General features: G+C 37.0%; 1 protein-coding gene across 6 annotated transcripts; it reads left to right on the top strand.

Moving 5' to 3' along the window:
* The first annotated feature begins 2,035 nt into the window (after positions 1–2,035).
* On the top strand, positions 2,036–21,542 carry LOC126647416 (COBW domain-containing protein 1-like). 6 transcript variants are annotated; one of them, XR_007630587.1, is made up of 15 exons: positions 2,036–2,184; positions 3,227–3,313; positions 4,184–4,280; positions 5,455–5,546; positions 7,222–7,281; positions 8,324–8,361; positions 11,263–11,309; positions 12,067–12,153; positions 12,927–12,971; positions 14,278–14,334; positions 16,236–16,287; positions 18,239–18,307; positions 18,410–18,475; positions 20,219–20,329; positions 21,019–21,070. XR_007630587.1 is itself a non-coding variant. In XM_050329644.1 (15 exons), exons 1-15 carry the CDS (start codon positions 2,055–2,057, stop codon positions 21,090–21,092), a joined length of 1,098 nt encoding a protein of 365 aa, XP_050185601.1. In that variant the 5' UTR covers positions 2,036–2,054; the 3' UTR covers positions 21,093–21,542. The 6 variants fall into 6 exon arrangements, 5 of the variants coding, with proteins under 5 accessions (XP_050185601.1, XP_050185600.1, XP_050185603.1 ...); XM_050329644.1 differs by having other exon boundaries at positions 20,233–20,329; positions 21,019–21,542; XM_050329643.1 differs by having other exon boundaries at positions 20,200–20,329; positions 21,019–21,542.
* Positions 21,543–22,504: the final 962 nt, after the last annotated feature.

Here is a 22,504-nt window from a genome sequence, read left to right as displayed (position 1 = left end):
AACTATGTAAAGGTGTGCAGTCCCAAGACAGCAAAAACTACCATCAGGCAGGGTTTTAACTGATTTTTCCTTTAAAATAGGATATGATTTTTCCTTTAAAATAGGGTATGTCATACAAGAGCATAACCTGAGTGGCTGAAACAAGAATTCAAAAAGAGGAATTTTACCATGTACTGGACCTAAAAGTCTAGAAATCAACAGACTATATAGTTATACCCTATAATGAATGATTGAGATTTACTGTGGTCCACGGTTAAGGGAACAGGAACTCCACAGCTATTCTTGTCAGCTACCCTCATTTACTACAGATAACTAAGCTTGTTGGCTTGCTAAACTAAAAAGTTCACTTTGGTGACAGAGTTCACCGCTGACAGAGCTGGCATAAGATTTTATAGTGCACGACAACATGAGTTATTTTAACTACAACCAATGTAAAAAAACCACAACAAACACAACCACCAAAAACAGTTTCTCCCACAATCAGAGATTTTAATAATTTGCTTTTGAACTTATTATCTGGACAATCATGTAGCTATGGGTATTCTGTTGGAATAAATGCAGTTGTCTCTCGAAGAACAAGCTGAATCAATGGATTAAAAAAGTTATTTTATAATTTTTTAAAGTTATTTTTACAGTTTTTTAAAGGTGACTTTCACATGCTTGTTATTAGAATGACTAAGGTAGAAGTCAGCTATTTAGAGTGGAATGTCATAAAATATTATCCGTACTAAATATTCTAACCTACACAAGTATGAGAAGAATCAAGGATAAATACTAAGTATATTTACTGCCATACAAGCCAATAAACATACAAACAAGATGAAGCCCAGCATACATTACCATAACAATACTCAAACCAGTGCTACTGGACTTTATTTTGAGCGCAGAGAACCCCACCTGGGTTTTGGGGCATATGCATGTATCAGCATGCATCAGGCCAATCTCTCCTCTGTGCCTCCCCCAGGGCTGTTACATTTACACCTTTTGAGGCGGAGAAATGGAAGATATGTGACCTATTTTCTAAACCTATGGCCCACAAAAAGCTGAGGAATGCACAACACTGTTAAAATTAGCAATAGCTATGTCTTATATATGGATGTGCCCCCTCATGGTCCTAAATGTAGAACAGAGAAAGCCAACAAATTTGTTGCTTATCTTTATTTGATTACCGATAAAAGACAGCACATGTACCTGCACCAGATTTGTTAATCAAATGGAGGAAGATGCCTTCAGTGCTCCTGGTGTGTCTGAACCAGGCTTGGGGCTGACCTGCTGGAAAGCAGCTCTGCAGAGAAGGACCTGGGTGTCCTGATAGCCAACAAGCTGCCCACGAGCCAGCAGTGTGTCCTTGTGGTCTGGAAGGCCAGTGGTATCCTGGGGTGCATTAGGAAGAGCACTGACAGCAGGTCGAGGGAGCTAATCCTGCCACTCTATACTCAGCCCTGGAGAGGCCTCACCTGGAGTGCTGTGTTATCATTATGATGATTAAGAGACTGAAGCACTTCAGTTATGGGGAAAGGCTGAGAGACTTGGGCATATTCAGCCTGGAGAAAAGGTGATTCAGAGGGGATCACAGTAACGTATGCAAATATCTGAAGGAATAGTGCTAAGAGGATGCGGCCGGGCTCTTCTCAGTGGCGCAAATAGGAGAGAAGTCACAGGTCAGAAACTGAAGCACAAGAAGTTCGACCTGAACATGAGGAAGAACAACTTCACTGTGTGGGTGACCGAGCACCGAACAGACTGCCCACAGAGGTTGTGGAGTCTCCACTACTGGATATCTCCAGTCCATTAGTGGATATCCCCAAGAACGCTCTGGAGGCAATCCCACGTGCTCGATCAGGGAGGCGGCACCAGATGCCCCACCGGCAGCCCTTCCACCCCGACGGCTCCGTGCGCCTAACCCGACATGTCTCCTCCTGCCACCGCCCCACGCCCTGTGCGCCTGCGCGGCAGAGCCCGGCGGGGGCGGGGCCGCAGTGGGGGCGTGACGTCACGCGCATGACATCATCATCGTCACGGCCGGGCGGGCCGGGCCGGGCCGGGTGGCTCCCATGGAGGACGAGGAGTGCCCCGAGCTGGTGCCGATCGGCGGCGCGGGGCAGGCCGAGCCCGGCCCCGGCCCCGGCCCCGGCCCCGGCCCCGCTGGCAGGATCCCGGTGACGATCATCACGGGGTACCTGGGTGAGCAGCCCGAGGGGCGCACGGCGGGGACCGCATGCGGGCGGGGAAGCGCCGAGCGGGGCCGGGGCTGCAGCGCGGCCGGCAGGAGGGATAGGGGCCCGCGGCCGGGGGGAGCAGCGCAGGGCTCTTCCGCCGCCGCGTCGTGTTTGCAGGGCGATTTTGAGCTCTGCACTCAGCACCTCGTGTTCATGGTTCGCCTCGTTCAGATCGTGATTGACAAATTGCTTTTGGACACCCTTCACGTTAGGGTGGTGTAACATGTCTGGCTCGATTAAGTTCGGGCTGAATTGTAGTCTGAAAAGGTGAAGTTCGGCGTCCCTGCGTCACACCAGCACTCATACCGTGTGCTACACAGTCGCAGTTATGAACGGTAAGGATCTGGTTAAATTTAGGATCGCCAGCACTTTCCTGATGCTACATCACGCTCTTTCAGGAAAACCCTAAGGGCAGGGAAAGAAGGTTGCCTTACTAAATTCCCCTAGTTGTGATGATCGTCCAGTTTGGACTGGATGATCCCTGCCAACCCTAACAATTCTGTGATCTTGTCCACCCGGAACGCACAAGATGTGCGGATGGAACTGCTGGTAAGGTGGTATTGCAGAGGTTATGTGTTGTGTGTTTAACAGTGTTCTGCTTAAAGGCAGTGGCACATCCATGATTAGTGACAGAAACTTTGGTCAGAAAAGGCAATGGAAGGGAGAAAATTAAATGTGCCTTTTGTTAAGAGAAAACACGAAGTTAGTTTTCTAGGAAAAGACTGCCCCGCTGGTAGGGAACTTTAAGTTTATCAAGAACTGACACTTAGTGAATGGAAAACAATGGATCGTTTAAGACTGAAATATAATGGGCTCCCTGAGGTCAAATATCTCTACAAATTAATTTCTACATCGTTACAATAGAATGTAGGATATTAGAATGTAAACTGATATTTCAGAAGAGATTTGCCTGAAATGTACATGTGCATAACAGTATTTGTTTTTTATTTGAAAATTTAAGTTTTTTTTTCTTCTGCATTTTAATAGAAATATGATCTATGTTCTAGGAGCTGGGAAAACCACTCTCCTAAATTACATACTGACAGAACAGCACAATAAAAGAATAGCAGTTATACTGAATGAATTTGGAGAAGGTATGTAAATGTGCAGAAATCCTTTTTTTTTTTTTGCCACAAAATGACAAGTATAGAAAATTGCTGGAAATCAAGACCATTGTAATTTGAAATCCATTAATGAAATTATTAATACACCCCCTAGTTTTCAGAAGGGTAGAAAGTCTTTTTGGTGGTGTTCATAAAACAGTGCTATGCATTAATGTGTTTTGCACTTAAATTCAGGCCCTCAGAGTAAAGTAAATGAATATTGTTGGAAGTGCTGTACCTCCATGTGTCCAACCCAGTTTCAAGCAAATGGAAATTAAATTAACTTGGTGGTAGATAATATTTTCTTTCCTTTCCCCTCGGCCATTTACAGATCACAAATTATCTTAGACCAAGAAATGGGGAGATGTGTGCTTAGTGTCTGTGGTTCTTTGGATTCTTTGCTTTCAGGATTTTTAATTGCTATGGCTATAATATCTGTGCCATAGTCAGCATTGCTTACAGTTTGCACTGTGTTGGTGCTGGGCTCTTTATTTGTTTGTTTTCATCAGCAAAGATGCAAGTTGCTTTTCTGGTCTGGAGCCTAAAATAAAATGTAGAGACAGCCTTTATTTGATATGGAGGCACTGGCTGAATTCCTGTTCTCTTAACAAAGTTTGTGGCACTTACGATGTACCATCCTGTGAGTTTTGGTCTTTGTAGAACCAACTTTACCTTGGCTTTTAAGTTTGTCATAAAGTGGGAAATACTAATTTCTGAAGAACATGTCAGAAACATGGTCTCAGAAGAAAAGACTATAATTCAAGAGTAGAAATGTGTACCAACTTGAATCTTTTTCTCTCTCTTACAGGCATTGTCATGCAAGATTGTAGATTAAAAATATAGTACTACTTGTATTTTCAGGAAGTGCCTTGGAGAAATCTCTGGCAATCAGTCAAGGGGGAGAACTCTACGAAGAATGGCTGGAGCTCAGAAATGGCTGCCTGTGCTGTTCAGTAAAGTAAGGAACTTGTTTTACAAGTTCTTACAGTGAGTCTTGGGGGAAATTGAGGAAAGAAGATATACAGGATTTGGTTCCTAAAACTGGTGGTAGTATTGATTGAGACTTCTTTTATCAGATGAAACAAGAATTGGAATTAGGGAGATAGGAATTTATTTCCTTTTGCTGCCTTCCTGGTGTGGAGTTAGTGTCTATTAGAAAACTAATCCAGAGTAGAGTAGAGAGCTGTCCCTCTTCTGTTAATATTATGTGCTTCCATGTAGAGAGCTAAAGATTCAAGGAGGCTGGAATTAGGACTCAGGTTTCCCAGTTTTCATGTTAAATACTTACTCTGTGTTTCTTTCTCTGTACGGTGGTTAATACTTGAATATTGTATACATCAGAAGGGGTGAATGGAGAACCTTTCACGACCTAATGAAACACAATATTCAAAATTGTAAGCTGATGGTCATGTTAAAAAGCAGGAGAGTATTTGTTTCTTTGGCATGTTTTTTACCCTGTTTGTTTGAGTGCTAGATTGTTTGTGGTAACCTTATTATAATAAAGACCTGTTTGTCCTGAAAATTTGGAAGAATTGGTCCTATGCCTAAACTGATAATAGGTAATAAGTGGAAAACAAAAGACCTTATTGCATTGTGTTCTGCTGGGGTGTAAGGAAGGGTACTGTTGCTACTATGTTCTATATACATTGTTTCTTTTATATAAAATGCTATACATTTATGCTTCAGGCTGACTTCATCAGCTGCGATTGTACATCTTAATTTTGCTGTAGGTGAGATGGAAAGGTGGGAAGAGTAGCATGGTTCAGTTCCACACCATCCCTTTTTTCTGTAATCTCAGTTACCAACCCTAATATATTACATATCTACATGGGACCCTACTGTCCTTTACAGAGTATTCAGTGTTTGAAAATAAATCTTCATTTGAGTCACCTTTATTGTGCCTGGTGGGAATAGGCAAATACTCTTTTCAGACTAGAATAAAACAGAAAACTAAAATTTGCCTAATATTCGAGCAGCAGTATGATGCCTAAATTTTCATTGTAGGCTGTAAGTCCTGACTCAGGACTTTGGCTTTGATGATATTAACACTGTGTTCTGCATCAGAAGATACATGTTAATGCATGTTTTAGCTTGTTTTCTCTGTTCTGAGGTTTAATTGTTTCTTCTTACAGGGACAATGGTGTGAAGGCTATTGAGAACTTGATGCAAAGGAGAGGAAAATTTGACTATATATTATTAGAAACAACTGGATTGGCAGATCCAGGTAGTTCACATTATGGCTTTCATAACCATGATAATTATTCTGTTTTTATGGAATGTTTATTTGCCCACCAGTCAGTTCACTTTGCAAAATGTAATATAAAGTGGTGAGTTGTCAGGCATATATGCTTTGATTGCTGTATAGACTCCAGTGAATTGGATAAGGGCAGATGTGGGGTTGTGGATGGGTTGTTTACCTTGCTCCAGATTAACTCTAAAGCTTAACAGAAATCCAGTCTCTCTTCAAGGGAAGACATTGGTCTTAGAGAAAAGGAGCACTCTCTGAAACTTGTAGTTTTCCGTAGACTTTTAATGTTCTTCATTACTCCTTTTAAAACATAAATTGTTATCATCTAATGTATTGTTACACTGTTTGTGATAGGCCTTATATTTTGTGAAGTCCTAATAATACACTGTGAAACAGACCAATACAGTCTTCTTACAGAGCAGTCATACATTTTGCAAAGTTTTCGTGTATTGTTTAGTGATATTTATTATAAAGAGGTGTTTAAACTTAAGCTCATGTTAATAATAGCTATGTAAAACAATTTTATCCAAACCATCCCAATGAAAAGTATGTTGTTGATAGAAAGTGAAGGAAATTCTTATCAGAAATCCAGTTGTTTCCCCTTTAGGAGACTGATGCTTTTCAGCTCAAAGCTAGATAGTTGTCATGATAAAGTAATTTTCTTCAAAAGACGGGACATTGATTTGGCCTCTGTTACACACAAATTCTGTTTGAGTCAAATTGGAAAACTATTAAGTGTTTTGGAAAAAAAATCAATAGATATCAGAAAACCATTACATGTTGTGGCCCTTGCTCTATCTTGCATGAGTAAGCACTGTGAACAACTGACAGGTATTTGGTGTTGATACAGAGTGATGTTCGGAGGACTGCATCTTACCACTTCAGGAAGGCAGTTTTAGGTGTTGGAATGACTTTAGTTACTGATTTAATTTTTTTTTCCTTCTAACGTGTTCAGTAGTCTTAGCCTGAGGGGGCTTTGAGCAACCTGGTCTAGTAGAAGGTGTCCCTGCCCATGGCAGAGGAGTTGGAACAAGAATCTGCTTTGCAGGGCTATTTTAGCAGAAAACAGGAGTAGCATGCTCCTAGGCCATGTGTAATCCACAGGTGTCAGGTCACAGATTCCAGGTCTTTGATAAATGTGGTCCCAGTTGTCCAAATAGTCGGTGATTCTTTTTTTCTCCTGATTTGTCAGTTTAATATTTTCGATTTTACAAGTTACTGTATAAAAAAAGACAGTGCACTACATGTTTCGTTACTCAGAAACACCTCATCTGCATGGAAATTCAGTGGGTATCTTCCTTTTGGCTGGTGGGGTGGGAGTGGAGGTGTGTGTCTCTGTGCCATGACCTATAAACAGTGGCTGAAAGATGAAAAAGGGAAGTACAGAATATTTAGAAATGAGGAAGATTTAATGATATTTAAAGCTTTTTGTAGTCATAGCTGTGGATGTGCACACCAGTGCAATGCTTTGGTAGCTTTTGTTAGGCTCAAATGTGTGGCTTGACATAAGTTATTTGACATCTGTGATGCTTTCTGAGTTTGAAGAGAGTGATTTCAAGTACAGCACTACAAATACATTTTTTCTATGGATTGTCTGCATGGTGGTAGTTTACTGGAAAATCTGCATCTGTATGTGTACTACACTTTTTAGGAGCTGTGGCCTCCATGTTCTGGGTTGATTCTGAACTGGGAAGTGACATATATCTTGATGGTAAGAAGTGCAAGCTTGTTTTCCCATATATTTGCATTCTATTTGATGTAATCTTAGAATTTAAGACAAGGTTTAAGAAAATGTTTGAAATGCATGAACTTGGTTCTCACATCATCTGATTTGACCACAGAGATACCCTTGCTTATTCTGATGCTTGTTTGTCTCCTTGACAAAATGTTTCAGTTTGCTAAATCCAACAAAAGTTTTGTAGTGCTTTACTGGGGGATCAGATATGGAGAGATTGTGGTTGTGTCTTGATTCTCATTAGCTAGATGTTATAAAACATTATTTATGAGTAATAGTAAAGCATGCTTTACTCCTTTTTCTTACTTCCCCCCCCCCCAATGCAATCTTTCCTAAATTATTTCCTTTTTTTTCTAAACTCGTGACTTGTCAACATCTGGATGCTTTTGCCTTTTGTTTTTTTTGCTCCCTCTGCCTACTGGACTCTTGTTAGCTCCAGTATTTCCTGTGTTTCAATAAAAAACTGTATTTACTGAAATATAAATCATCACTGTATGTAGTTAAGGGGCATTTTTTTAATGTAGGAAAAAATAATTAATTTTTGGCTTAAACAAATGTCCTGCTAATGCTTTGGTCGGTCTGTAAAATACCCATTTATCCAAGGAAGGAAACATTGAGTTGAAAAAGAAAGAGCTTCCTAAATTTCTACCAGAGACTTGCAAATTCCTGGTCACTTAGAATCAAAATATTTGCATACCTCAGTCAGTCCTCTTAATTTGTTTCAATATCCTGTAAAAGCATACCTCTGCCAATTTGCTGTTGTGGAAAAAGAGGCATCCCCTTTGTGAGAATTTATCTCACCTGCTTTTGTAGATATTTTTTTTACCACAGATATGAGTGACAAATAAAAAAATATTTGGGTGACGAGTCTAATGTTCAGATACTTTCAATGCTTCCATTTTATATAACCAATTGTTAGTGTACTGGTGTTGTTTCTTTTGTATAGGAAGCTTACAACTTGTTAAAACTGTCACCTGCTTTCATCACATTTCCATTCCGCTTTAATGTTTTCTTTCAGGAATTTTATGTGTTGTTGACGCAAAGCATGGATTGCAGGTAAGTTACTGGATTTATTACATGTTTTAAAACTGCAGCATTAGAACACCTATTGTGATAATGTTCATGTGGATGAATTAATTTTTACAGTAGCTGTAATTCTTACTGTGAATGAGGGTGTTTCATTAGTACTATGTTTTGAATGGGAACAAGGGATTACTGATATTCATAGAAATTTAGATTTTTACTTACACAACTAATGTTTGCTAAGAGTTGTGAGGTTGCTAGGTACTTGGTTCCTTCTAGTTCTATCACTTCACTCAGGAATCTTGCTTTTATTCCAAATAGGCATTTGGCTTACTGTAAAAACAGTGAAAAAATCAGTCTTGCCGAGTGTCCGTGGTCCATGTTAGTGAAAGGGGAGGACTAAGAACAGGCATACCAGTGTGATAACAATTGAATTAGGGCTTAGACTGGGAAGGGTGCTGATGAAATGGCAGTTGTGGTGAGGAGAGATGAGAGCGCCAGTGTCCTGGTACTGCTTCATATGAAATGATTATTTCATTATATGGGAGCAGACAAAAAGAGCAGGCATTAGAGTAATCTGTATAAAGTATAATGTAAAAACAGACATATGGAACAGTGAGCTTGGATAACAGCAAACATTGTGATTAAATCAAATAGTTCAACTTTTTTTTATAATAGGTACATGTTAATATAGTTATTAGCAACTTAATAACTTAGGAAATGATTGGGTATTAATTTTGTGGGATTCAAAATAAAAGTAATCATAAGAAAAGTTGCCTTCATGGTACGAAAATTTCATCATACTATGGAAGTGTTTTTAATATTTCTGCATTTTACATGAGGGAAGGGGCTGATTGGCCCTTTTAAGCAGGAACTATCTTCTCAGATCAACTATCACAAGAAATCAAGTAATCATATCATGTCTTAGGTCAGCCCTTTTTCAGCTGAGTGCCCTCATATAAATTCGGATGTGTTTTATGACTTGCAAAAATGTTGTTCTGTTTATCTTGCTTTTCCTGCAATGCTGAATTGTTGTCTTGAATCAAATATAATTGTATTGCATGTAGCACCACTACATTATTACTTTTTGACAGATAATTTATAAAATATTTAAACTCTCAAGTAACATGTCAGAAACAACATGTTAATGTTTAGAAACATTCAATTTTTCTATGTACTGTTATCTTTGACAGCTCACTGAAACCTCCTACATTATCTAGTCAGTAAGCCTGTAAAAGACTGACATTTACTCAGAATAGCAGGAATTCCAGGTTTTCTCAGTTATCTACCAAGTAAACAACTTTTGCATTGTATAAAGGACTTGCTAACTTGAGCAATTCCTCTGGTTGCAAAACTTGACCTCAACAGCTGCTTGTGATTCAAAGAATTTTGAAAGCAGTACAGGTAATGATGTTGAGATAATAGGCTGCAATTTAAGTTGTCATGCTTCAGAGAACTAACCCATCAAAAGGAAAGCTGACAAATAGCCCTGTGACCAGTCAGCTAAATTGAAACTGAAGTGGTAATTGATATAATGGGTTATCACTGTAATGAGTTTGTCACCCAGCAGTCTGAAAATACTCAGTTTTTTAATCGAGGGCAAACAGCTGGACAGCTTGAAGTTGCATTTGTCTACTTCCAGGACTTGACATCTCGACTACAGGCATTGTTCTTTTCAGGAGAATAAATCTGACAACATTTAATTCAATAGAATCAATACACAAAGGATTACAAAGGAAAGATCAGAGGAGAGGTTTCCTGAGAGACATCTTGTAGTTATGCTCTGTTAAGGCTGCGCATAGTCAGGAAACACTTTCATTTGTTTTAAGGTGACAGACTCACAATATGCAATAATTTATTTTTGTTTTTCGAGTCAAATATTGTTAGATACCTGAAAATTCCACTTGAAGAAAACACAGTTTTATAGGTTTCTTTTTTAATCTATATATATCCCATGCCAATTAATTCAACTTTCATTTGGTATTTCTGTATCTTGAAGCTCAAATTTTAAAGTAATATTCCTGGTACGTTTGTAGCTGATGAAGGAATGCACAGGACTCTAGTCTTCTCAGAGATGTAAGTGGCAGGGTCTTACTAATGTTACAGCACTGGTTTAAAGTTTCTCCTTCCTCCAGATGTCTGCTGCCTCCATGTTAGGGGGTAGAAAATAACTTGAAGCTACATCTTTGCTGCTTCAGCATAGTCTGTTGCTGTGGCTAAATTAAATTAGGCTTTATGTTGCTAAACTTCAGGCTACTGCTTGAGATGCAGGAATTTTTCTCCCTTTCACTAATTCTTCTGCGAGGACATTAGCTTGGGCAAACAAGCGGAGCACAAAACTGCAGATGATACTTAACTCCTGCAGCGTGACCAGAAGCTTCTGATGTTAGGCAGACTTGCCAAGGAGTAGTGGTTTATTCATACAAACCTGGAAAAAGAGTTACCAGTTTTTGCTATCAAAGTAAAGTTTCTCAGCTTCTTCAGAGAAAAGGAGTGTGGTTAAAGTTATGCATATAAAATACTGTACTGCAACTCTAACCCATTTTCAACAGATAGTTGAGGTCACACTCACTGGTGAAACTACTGAACTTTCATTTTTTTCAGATATGTTTTTTCATGGTTACTGTGTTATGGTGACTTTTTTACTTCATTGTAAAGTTGAAAAATAATTAAAATATAATACAGTTTTTCAACTCTTTAGCATTATAATAATAAAATTAATTAGAATAGTTTTCATAAAAATAATAAGCTTCTGTATTGGTGAATGTATAAATATTACCTTTTCACCATCATTTTCAGAAAAATTATAGATGCCATCTTCCTCAATACCTCGTTGAAGAACCTCAGGTGAACTGGGTTTGACCTCCCTTAGTTTCAAATGAATTTAAATGTAATTAGAATATGATTAATCCGGTTGTTTTAATTTTTGTCTAGCACTTGACAGAGGAGAAGCCAGAAGGCCTTGTCAATGAAGCATCTCGGTATGGATGTAGAAATTCGTTTTATATATCACAATTAGGAATTGCACTGTATAGAAGTTCATTGGAAGTGGCTTCTTTTTCTTTTATAAGGCTTTTTTCTCCTCCTTTGCTTTAAACCGAAGTAGATTGGTGTAATGAGATAGAATATAGAAAAGTGACTTTATACTCCATTTGGTCTTTCTGCCAAGACCTGATTCTTGTCCTTCAAAAGTAATGGGATTTTGCGTAAGTGAAGGGGAAACGTGTGGGGAGGGGAAGAAAAAATTTCGTGTTAGGATCTATCTGATGCTCAAGGTAGAACTGGAGATAGAGGAATATTTTTTGATAGATGTGGAGCTACAATAATTAAGTGTAATTGTCACAACTGAAGTTTTCATAGAGTCTTAAAGTATCACTTTACAAAGACTGCGTGCAAGAGAAATAGGAACTTGTGAAGTTGTTAGATCAGTAAGCACTCTGGTGTAGATGACATAAAAAACCCCTCTAAGCAAACAAACCAACAAAAAAAAATCTGAAAAAAACACACTGAAACAAAAAATCTAGCAAGCTTTGATTTGGTCTCTTAGGACATAGAATAACACTTCTAGGAGAAGCCAGCAGTATTTAATCACGCTCCATGACATTCTAGTGTGATTAATGTTTGCCCTTCTGTTCTAACAAAGTTCATACTATTTTTTGGGGCCATGGGAGAGAGATGATGTTTCTGCCTTACAGGTAAAGTGTTTGTTCATATTGTCTTTTGTTTCTTAATACACAGGCAGGTTGCATTAGCTGATCTTATAATCATCAATAAAACAGATTTGGTTTCAGAGGAAGAAATGAATAAAGTCAGAACATCTGTGAGGTATGAAGCTTTTGGCATAACTGTAACAGTTAATTTAAATGTAGTTTGTTACTTCTTGCCGTTAGTACAGAAGTTAGATCTCATGATTACATTGACACCAATTGTTAGCTTGTAAGGGAAAAGAGACTGCCTCTTTCTAATGGAATTTCAATACTTCTGTGTGCTTACACAGCCTTAGCAGTTTGCCTGTCTAGGTGAGATTTGATCTTATTTACTAAGTACAGGCCTTTGTCTTAAGTGTCCATGCTTTTACATTTCTGGGCAGCTGCTGCCATTTTTCAGAGAAAAAAAATCTGATGGTAAATACGAGTTCACTAGCAAGTGCAAAGATATATCAAGGAAGTCACAAACAATTGTCATGGGAACAGAAGAACCAATCTCAACTAGTCTGAATCGAATCAGTGAGCAAAAACATCTTTTCTATCAATACCACGACAAGCCAAATAAAATATTTAAATTTTTAAATGCTTTACAGCTGTATAGTTGTTTGAAATCTGAAAGTAAAATTCTTTAGATCCAGCACAGTGTATCCTGAGGCGCCTTGGATAAGAAAATGCTGTCCTCAACTGGTAGCATTTTATTGTCAGAACTTGTAGTTTCCCAACTCTGAGGGGAAACCAGTTATCTCAAACCAATTGTCTACTGGTTTGATCTACAAGTTGTTAACAGATTTGGGATTCTATTTTACATGCTGCTGTCCATGCTTAACATATTCAAGCAATATATCAGGATTGTATTTTCATCTAACTATTGATTTTTCTGTTTTATTTTAGGTCAATAAATGGACTTGTTAAAATTCTAGAGACACAAAGATCAAGGTATTAAATGGCCAGTATTACTAGGTACTAGATCCTGCTTCTTTTGTGACAGTTTTAAGTTTTCTATTAGATCAGCTTGCTTAAAGAAAAACTATTGAATTAGAAATATTTAATTCAGTATTTATTTTATGAATAAACATCCAGATAAAAGAATTATTTTAAATAAGTAAAAATGTATTTTTTTTTGTTAGTTTTCCTATTACAGACGCTGGAATGGGTCAGGTTGGAAGGGACCACAGTGTGTCGTCTAGTCCCACTTCATTGCTCAAACATGGTCACCATAGAGCACACAGCACAGGACTGTATCCAGAGGGTTACTTGTAAATTCTTTAGTAAATGACACATAATGTCTCTTCCATGATTAGACATTCCAAAAGTGAAATAAGCACAAAATTAACTTATTGGAATGTTATTTGAGAACATATCCTTTTTAATTAGGGAGGTTTGTCCCTTAAAAACCTACATTTAAAAGGGATTAATATAGCACTTTCTTGAGAGTTTTAGTATGATTTTTCAGAAAGCTGCTGAGAACAAACAATGGGCACTGAGCTTGTCATGAATTTTACACAGGAATTGTTTACATTGTATTACATTATAAATCTTTTATTTAGAAACTGCTTTGTAAAACTACTGTTGAATGTAAAAGTTAATAATTCTGGCTGTGCTCTGGAGGTGGCTTTTTTAAATCTCACGTCACTAATTGCATTTGATAAACTATCAGTTCCTTTTAGCAGTGAAACCTATAGTCTGTATTTCCTTCTAAAAAACCCAGTTTCTTATGGAAGTTTATACATAGCCGTTCTTACAAGCAAATATGATCAGAGTTGTCTGTTCTGTATTACATTTTTCATTTGTCTGTTTCAGATTTTAGAATTGAAATTCCACTTAGTATCACTTACCTCATATAGTTATTTCAATTTTCTTTGCTAACAGCGTGTCAGTATAAGCTACATATGTTCCAGGGGTTTGTGTCTTGAGGCAAGGCTCAGGGTTCCTTTTCTCATTTTGGGGAAAATCAGGGTTTTTTTCAGGCATGCAGTGTAAGGGATTTCTTGGAAATAATTTGTATTTTCCTGTATTTTTAAAAATTTTGTTTATGTACTTACTGTGGAAATACAGCATTTCCTTGTAGGAAACAGTACCAACCATGGACATCCAAAAATAAGGCTAAGTGTGTATGGCATTAGTCTGATAGACAGGAAAACAAACATAAGCTTCAGTGAACCCCTTTAAAAATTATTATTTAAGTATATATGATATTTAAACACAGCCAAAATACAAAGCTTTTGTTTTTCCCTCTGTTTAGAGTTGATCTCTGCCATGTCTTAGACCTACATGCCTTTGACAGTTTATCTGGAATAAGGTAAGGTGATAATATTGCTATCTTCTATTAGAAATAATAACCATTTTATAAATACATGCATGAAACAGGCACCTTCAAATCCTGGCTCAAATTCACATCTTAGTTTTTGTAAAAAATTCTAGTTTAGTCACTTTTTAAAGTGACATCTTGATGACCTGGAGGCCTCCTTAGATTTCACAGAAAAGAATGACAAACTGAGGTTCCACAGCAAACAGAGGCACTGCAAATGCTGGTTACTGTGTTCCATGCTCCTGGATTTTTTTAATGGCAACTGTGTGCTTCAGCATGTTGGATTGGTGCAAAAGGAAAATTGGAAGCAAGGAAAAAGAGATTTCTGTTCATTTTGTGTGGTTAAGTTGTCCAGCAAAGGGATTGAGAAGTACTGGAGCAATCATAAAGGGAAGGAAGGAATATGCAGCTGAGGGCAGTATTAGCTTTATTTTTCCTCCTAGATGCAGACTGTTCAGGTAAGGGAGTATAGCCACTTCCTTATTCACAGAAGGGAGAAGTTGCAGGACATGCAAATTAGTAATTTCTAGTAGATAAGATGCTTATGAGATTTGCCTGTGAACTGGTGCAGTACTGACCCAAGTGATAGCCTTTTTTTTTTTTTTTTTTTTGCTGGTGTTGGCTTTTGTCTGATCAGTGAAAAGTAGTGTTTGTTTCTTTTGAGCTCCTTAAATGGCCTAAATGGCAGCATCAGGGAAGTTACAGAATAGGCATCCAAAAGAAAGGAAGGCCAATATATACTTAAGGGCAATAGATAAATATTAGTTTGTAAGCCAGATCATAAACCCATGTCCTGAGTTCTTGTAATGAGTCAGCTACCTAACTTGACTCATCCTGGAGCCACACAACAGGGATAAAGCAGTAAGAAGGTGTGAACCAGAGAAGAATTGTTCTTGATAATGGGCGGTTGACAGTTGGATCTGATTACCTGTAATATTAGGTGATGGTCTGCAAGGTTTACTAGGAAATGCTGCACTCAGCAAATCTGAGAAAGTCCTTAAATAGCTGACAAAAAACCCAAACCTTTCTTGCTTTCCTCACTCTACTCTTCTCTCATATCTCATTCTTAGTTCCTTTAGAGATTCTTGATATTTGGTATTAAAACAAAAGAAACACTCTAAAATGTCAGCATTTAAAGACACATTCTAAAAGCACCAAGAACGTTGTAGACTGCTTAAATGAAGTTCCGTTTATTTTATGTTTGAACTCTACAGCAAAGTTGCTTACCCTGGTATCAGTTCATAAATACAGAACCAGTACACTAGTGAAGTGTTCTTTTAACTGCATACTGCAGTAAGGATTTCTGCCAGCATAGCAGACAGGATAACATCTGATCAGTATGTCTGTACTGGTAGAACCTGGCAGTCTGTACGTCCCCTGAAGTCACAGGAAACAGATCAAGAATTCTGGGTTCTGTGGAGGGCAGTATGAGAAGAAGGCAGCAAAGCAAGGAAGATGCGAGAATGAGGAATGTTACTTCAGTAGCAGAGAGTGCCTTTTTTCCCCACCATTAAAACTTCTTAAATTTTACAATAATCAAATTAGGAGGAGGCATTTTTATTTATGCAAAGGAACATCAAGGGTGCTGTACTCATTGAAGTATAAATATTTTTAATACCAAAGATACTGCACATCAGGACTCTGACTCTGTTCATATTTTAAAAGAACCTAGTTTTCTAACACAAGTAGTTAACAAATATAATCAAACAAATATAATCAAACATTTCCATGTTGAGATTAAAATGGAATTAACAGTTGAAGCTTGTTCTGAGTATATAGTCTATTTTTGTTACTTTAGTTTTGTTCTGCAGTACTGGAGTTTTTAAAATTTTTAAATAATGACACTTTGCCCACCTTACTCAGATGTGACATTTAACATTACTTATTTTCAGTTTGCAGAAGAAGCTTGAGCATATAAAGACAACACACGCACATCTGGATAAGGTAATTACCAAAAATACTGCTTCCATGTTTTTGTAACAACAGGGTTGTTCAGGGTAATTGCAAGCTTTGCATGCTAATTGTGGTACCTTTTCAGAAGGCTTCAGTTAGGAAGTAATGTGTTCTAACATATTTGGAAATTACTTAGGACACATAAAAGAATGTACTTTGTTTTAGACAAGATTCTAAATGGCTATATTGTCTTACTTTCAAAAATAGCTTTGGGGCTTCCACTGCTACAGTCAGCTTCATTATTCATTGATTCACATGGTGGGTGTTACTAAAATAAATAGGACTACTCTTTTGAATATTTATAGAAACAAAGCCTTAATTTGTAGCCAGTCTTTATCTTGCAGGTTTTCTGTCCAAAACAAAATCTTTATGATTGAATTGTGGGTCACAGTCCTCCCTGGGATATCTCCAGATGGGTGGGGTTCCCCAATAGGTAACAGTCCCTTCCGGAGCTGCAAAAAAAGAAAACCTTTTATTTTTGTAAGTTATCTTAGAAAAGTGTGCTTTCCTTCTAGGAAGTTGCTATGATTAAATTTAATTTTAAGGTTAAAATCTGATGCATATACAATGCCTGCATTTTTCTTTTTGAACTGCAGATCTTGACTGTGAGGTTACTAGTCTTGAAAACAGGAAAAGACAAATATAATCTCGTTTTGGAATTAAAGATTAAATATAAAATCAGTTTCATGCTTAACTATAATTGCTATGACAGTCTTAAGTTCATCGTTTTTGTTTCATTAAAAGTCTTAAATATGCTCAGTTATAGAGTCTTAATAGATCCCTAAAGTAGTTAAAAAAGTTAGGTAGAAGCCTTGCTGAATGTTATGAGTTATAGCATCCTTGTGTTATTAAAGAGGTTAATTTTGTAGTGTGGAGCCATTCCAATCAGTAGGAACAGTGAGAGTTCATTGTTACTATCTCTATTTATTTTAACACCCACACATTTAAGATTATTATTGAGACAGATAAGGCATAAATGAGAGCAGAATACCTCTCATGGTAGGCTGTGAGTCCTTGTTAGCTGATAGAGTGTGCTTATTATCTTTGTGTGGAAGGTCAACAGAAGCAAACTGCGCTATGTGTGGAGCACGTGAACTTCTGTTGTGTTTTGAAGCTGCTCTTGTGTTGGCTCTTGGTGGTTTGTTTAGATTACTTTACTTGGTCATTAGATAAACATTTGCTGCTTGTTGCTTTTATTCTTTTTCCTTAAGTCAGATAAGTCGTCTGAAAGTAATTGAAAGAATTTTAAGTTGTACTGAAAATAATTCTCTCTTCTTCCATGCCATTGAGAGGTTATAGTGACAAAAATAAGACACATTATATTTCTTTTTAAAATAAATTGTTATTTTGAACTACGTGTTTTATTTTCATATTCTCTTTTGATAATAATTAGTCCTGAGCAGTAAGCCAGTGGTTGCTTTGGAACAAAACATAACTTCAGACATGTTAATTTTCTGAATCTATTCCTACATAATCTGTTTATAAAAAGCTGTTCATAAGAGGCAAGTACAGATGGATGAAAACTATCTTGATTATTTTTTGTCTGATAGAATTGTGATGAAGATCAGTACGCCAAGAAAATAGCATTCTTATCCATATTTGAAAGAGAGAGGTTATTAGCCTCCAAGAATTAAAATTCTTAGGCTTTCTTTGAGAATGAACATCAGCTCCAGCAAAAAATTGCATCATAGAAGCTGATGGCATTTAACTATTGAAAGTATTGCATATGCCCGTTAGGTGCACACCCAACCAAGTAACAAAAGATAGAGTATAATTTAGAAAATTAGAGCAGAACAGAAATATTTTTTTTTTAAAATTTGACATGGCTATGTAGTTGCTACTTTTTATGAGGCCAAGTTATAAAGAACGCCTTTTGAAATTACTGTAATGAGATGTTTATTCAGTTTAATAGGTAACAATAAGTGGATCTTTCAATTTGCAGGCTATAACCACAGTAACATTTGAAGTTCCAGGAAATATAAAAGAAGAAAACTTAAATCTCTTTATTCAGGTAAGTAGTAGTACGTCACTGTCAATTGAAAAAATCATTGTGGCATTTTGTAGGTATCATCCAATGCCATTTTGTTTATGAAAACAACATTTCTTTTCATAGAATCTTCTGTGGGAGAAGAATGTGAAAAATAAGACTGGATGCACCATGGATGTCATAAGACTGAAGGTTAGTCAGAAATTATCAGCTGCTTTTTGTGATTTTCCTCTTTACTAAAAAAACTAAAGCTGCAGTGTTCTGTCAATTCTGGACCTTTCAAAGGTGTTACTGGATCACTGTAGCAGAGCACATGAAGTAGGGAATAGCTAGTTGTCATTGTTCCAGGGACAACTCAGAAGGAGATAGCTGGCATAAAAGCCAATTATTGATCCTACTTGGTTTGGATGGAGAGGGCAGATATACAGTCCCAAACATCAGTGGCAGAGTTAATAATCAAGACATGGTTATATCACTTTTCATTTTTCACCTCCATTCCTTTGAAAGATTCCAACCATCTTATATATTTAGGTTTTGGATACCAAAGATTGGTTCTATAGATTTTTACATATAATTATGGTTATTGCAGTAATATGCAGAAGTTGAATTTGGCATAACGTAGGAGTGCAGTACTAGTTGTAATCTATACTTAACAACTTCTTACAATATTATCAGGCTGTAGTTGTAAAGATGCAGATTGAGAGGAGTAGAGGTGACACTTCAGGATTTACTGTCATTTTCCTTATACCAAGCAGCCAAATAAATACTTAAAAAATGAGAATCAAGTCAGTCATTTGGTAGGCTGTGAGAAATAAAAGAAAGTATTCTCTGGTTTGTTTCCTGAGAAGACTTGTGCATCATAGATAGCAACATATTTCGTTGGAAGGTAGGTGGTTTTCTTGCTCTTTCAGCAACAAAATTAGAATATCCTTGTCTTCTCTTTCCTGACAAATAGAAGAAAATAGCTACTGATGCATCTTAAGCCATCTGAAAACAGTAACGCCATGTGCAAGTACGTTTTTGTTGTACTGAGCATTGGAATCAAAGTAATTCTTTAGGAAATCTGAGGCCTGTGATAATTTGTGTGCTGGCTCTGTCACAGAGCCAGCTTTGCTTTGCTGTCCCATACAGCAAAGCAAATGACCCCCAAGTAATTAATTACAAAATGGGTTCCCAAGTTCATTGCTTTTATATTTATATCTTATCTGCAGTCATAATCCTTTTGGTAGTAACAGACATAGAATTCCAACTGATAGGTCAAATGCAGACCTTTATTTATTAAATATTTTTAACCTTTTTTTCTATAGTGGAATTGTGAGACATGTTTTAGAGAATGTGTACCACTTGAATATTTTAGAAAGTTTTACTATGAAGTGATGAAAACTGTTTTAACAGAACAGTTGATATGGGGGTTGATGGACTCGCTCCGACAATAATCCCTTCTAAACATTTTACTAATTGTTTTACTTCAGTTCTTTCTCCAGTATTCAAGGACTGTATTTCAGAACAGTTGAGCATGAGAATAATCTGAAATCAAGCATTTTTGCTCATTTTACATCATTGCTGGCAGTCTGGCTTTCATGGGCTCCCATGTCATACGCCTTATATGTAGTCAAGGTGGTGGAGTAGCTGATGACATTTTATTTTTGCCCAAGCATGCTAGGTACTGACCAAACAAAGGATAGAGGGCACAGTGTGATGAAGTGTAGTTATTAGTCTCTAACAAAATAAGGAAGTGTGAGAATGAATGTTATGAGTAGAAGTGATGATAATACATGGTTATTTTGACTAACAGGTGCATATTGCTAGAAATATTACTCTCTGCTGGGACTGATTTCAAAGATTCTTTTCCCCCTCTTACACACTTTATTTTTAAAGGTTTGTTTATATATCCTAACAGTTATTTTTCTGATAAGGGACTGGTATCTATTCAAGGCAAATCTCATCAGGTGATAGTCCAAGGTGTCCATGAGCTCTATGATCTGGAAGAGACTTCAGTAGCCTGGAGAGAAGATGAAAAGAGAACAAATAGACTGGTTCTAATTGGTAAGAGGAAATTACACATCTCCTTGTTTGACTTTAGGAAGCTGATTTTTCACAGGCAGTGACTTGTCCAGTGAAAAGCAACCAGATTAAACTAGCCTGAATAATTGCAGTATGTTCAGCATAACCTCCAATCAAAGTTTTATCCATCAAACTTGCTGCAGTTTTAATATTTCAGATGAGATGGATATACGTGGTCTGTTTTAGTGACATTAAAATAAAATAAAATTCTATGTAGTTATAAATTATTTTTCCATCTTTAATGTTATTTTTAAAATCCGCAATTATAAATTGGGTGATTGGGATGGTTTGAATGAATCAAATATTCAGTAACTGTAAGGAAGGTGACTGTAGCCATTAAAATGTGTGAAATCAGTTTTGTTTCTGAAAAGCTTCATAGGAATGTGCTATGTTTCTATTTTCTTCTTCTTACTCTCTGCTTTTGAAGTGTTTTATGATAAAAAATAACCCAGTTTTTCCTCGTTTCCCTTACTTGTACAGCTTGAAGTCTGCTGTTGCTGTTGCATATACAATCTATACCTTGTTATCCGCAGCCGAATTTTATTACTGCTGTTCTCACTCATTCATATAATAAATATTTTGTTTACTGAGAAGACTGGCAGGTTACTACCTGCATGCATTTCTTCTAATGCACTTTAAAATACAGTTAGATATTTTATTTCTCTTTACAGGCAGGAACTTGGACAAAGAGACCATTAAAGAAGTATTCATAACCACTGTAAGAGAAAAGCAAGGAAACAGTTGACATCAAACTACAAAAAAGATTAAATGTCTCTTCTTAATCCTGCAATCTGTTTATGACAGAGAAGACTGAATGACATGGGATATAGCAGTTTCTCTGTCCTTTTTCAGTTTATACAAGAGTTAAACCCTGAAGTCTTCCTAAGAATCCTAGCTGACTGACTGCTTAAACATTAGCTCCTATGGTCTAGAATCAAACACAGTTCTACCATTTTGGATCTGGCTTAAGTTGTGTCAGTAACATCATGCACCTGTGCAGAAGAGCAGATAGGCAAAAGACTGTTGCTTATGCTATACATGAAATATTGTAATATGGTAAATGTGTTTGAAGCCTAGTGCTTTCTCTAGCTGTCTTCTACTACTTGAAATAAAGCAATAGTGATTGTTACCAGTGATGTAATCACAGTAAAAATTTTTTAATGTTTACTAGTAAACTGTCTTCCATCTCTTTCCACTTGTATTGTGATTTTTTGAATGAATATTCATCCCAGGTACCACTAAACCTGTTGTGTATATGAAACTAAAAATACATAGATAGCAGAGGCTCAAGACCACATGGAATATATGCTATCTACATAAAAACTGTGAATGCAGTGTTTGGTCACATAGTCAATGGGCTTAAAGATGTAGCTGAACTCTTAGATCTTCTAGGCCATGACCCTGCCAGTCCAGGATTTGGGTGACCAGCGACAGCACATTTTCACTATGTTGTCCAGGCTACCCTGCATGATTTGTTATGGGGTTCTGTGACACAGCTTTGAAAACTTAGTTTGATGTTTTTTATCTCTGAACTCATTAAAATTTAGAGTTGAACTTCCTGCCCTGTATCTTCTCCAGTATTCTTCCTTCCCCATTAACTTTAGAGGCACATTTTGACTAGAAAGCAACATGAGTGAATACAAAAAGATAATGTGGAATTAAAAATATTTCTAAGCAGAGTACTAGGACATGCAATTCTGAAGAATGGAGACTTAACTACAGTTCTACATGAAAGCTTGCTGAAGTCTAAATAAGTAGAAATTTGTTTTAAGTACTAGAGGTCTGTTACTTGTCCTGTACCCAACATAAAAAAGAAAGGGGGCCATTCCCTTATCAGTAGTCTTAAAATTTTTCGTTTTGCTTCTACTAAAATATATAACTTCAGAGTTTGTTTTTAAAAGAGCTGAGGAAGGAGACAATAATCTTTCTCTGTCAGGAGCTGGTGTCTCATGTGATTAAAATATTTGTCCTGTTCTTAACTAAGATAGAGCTCTTCAGTCTCCCTGTGGATATGCTAGCAGGCATGACTTCATTCCTTACATTAAAAGTAATTTTAGACAGCTTGATGTAATTTCCAGGAGCTATTTTCTCTGAACTAAAGCAAGGTAAAAAGAAATAACAACCTGCTTACAATGTTCCTTTCTGTTTAGCAGAGCT

Source organism: Myiozetetes cayanensis, unplaced genomic scaffold (assembly GCF_022539395.1).
Source record: "Myiozetetes cayanensis isolate MyiCay16 unplaced genomic scaffold, myiCay2020 scf4, whole genome shotgun sequence".
NCBI classification, from domain to species: Eukaryota; Metazoa; Chordata; class Aves; order Passeriformes; family Tyrannidae; genus Myiozetetes; species Myiozetetes cayanensis.
Note: the sequence above shows the minus strand (reverse complement) of the source record. Positions and strands in the feature narration are given on the sequence as shown.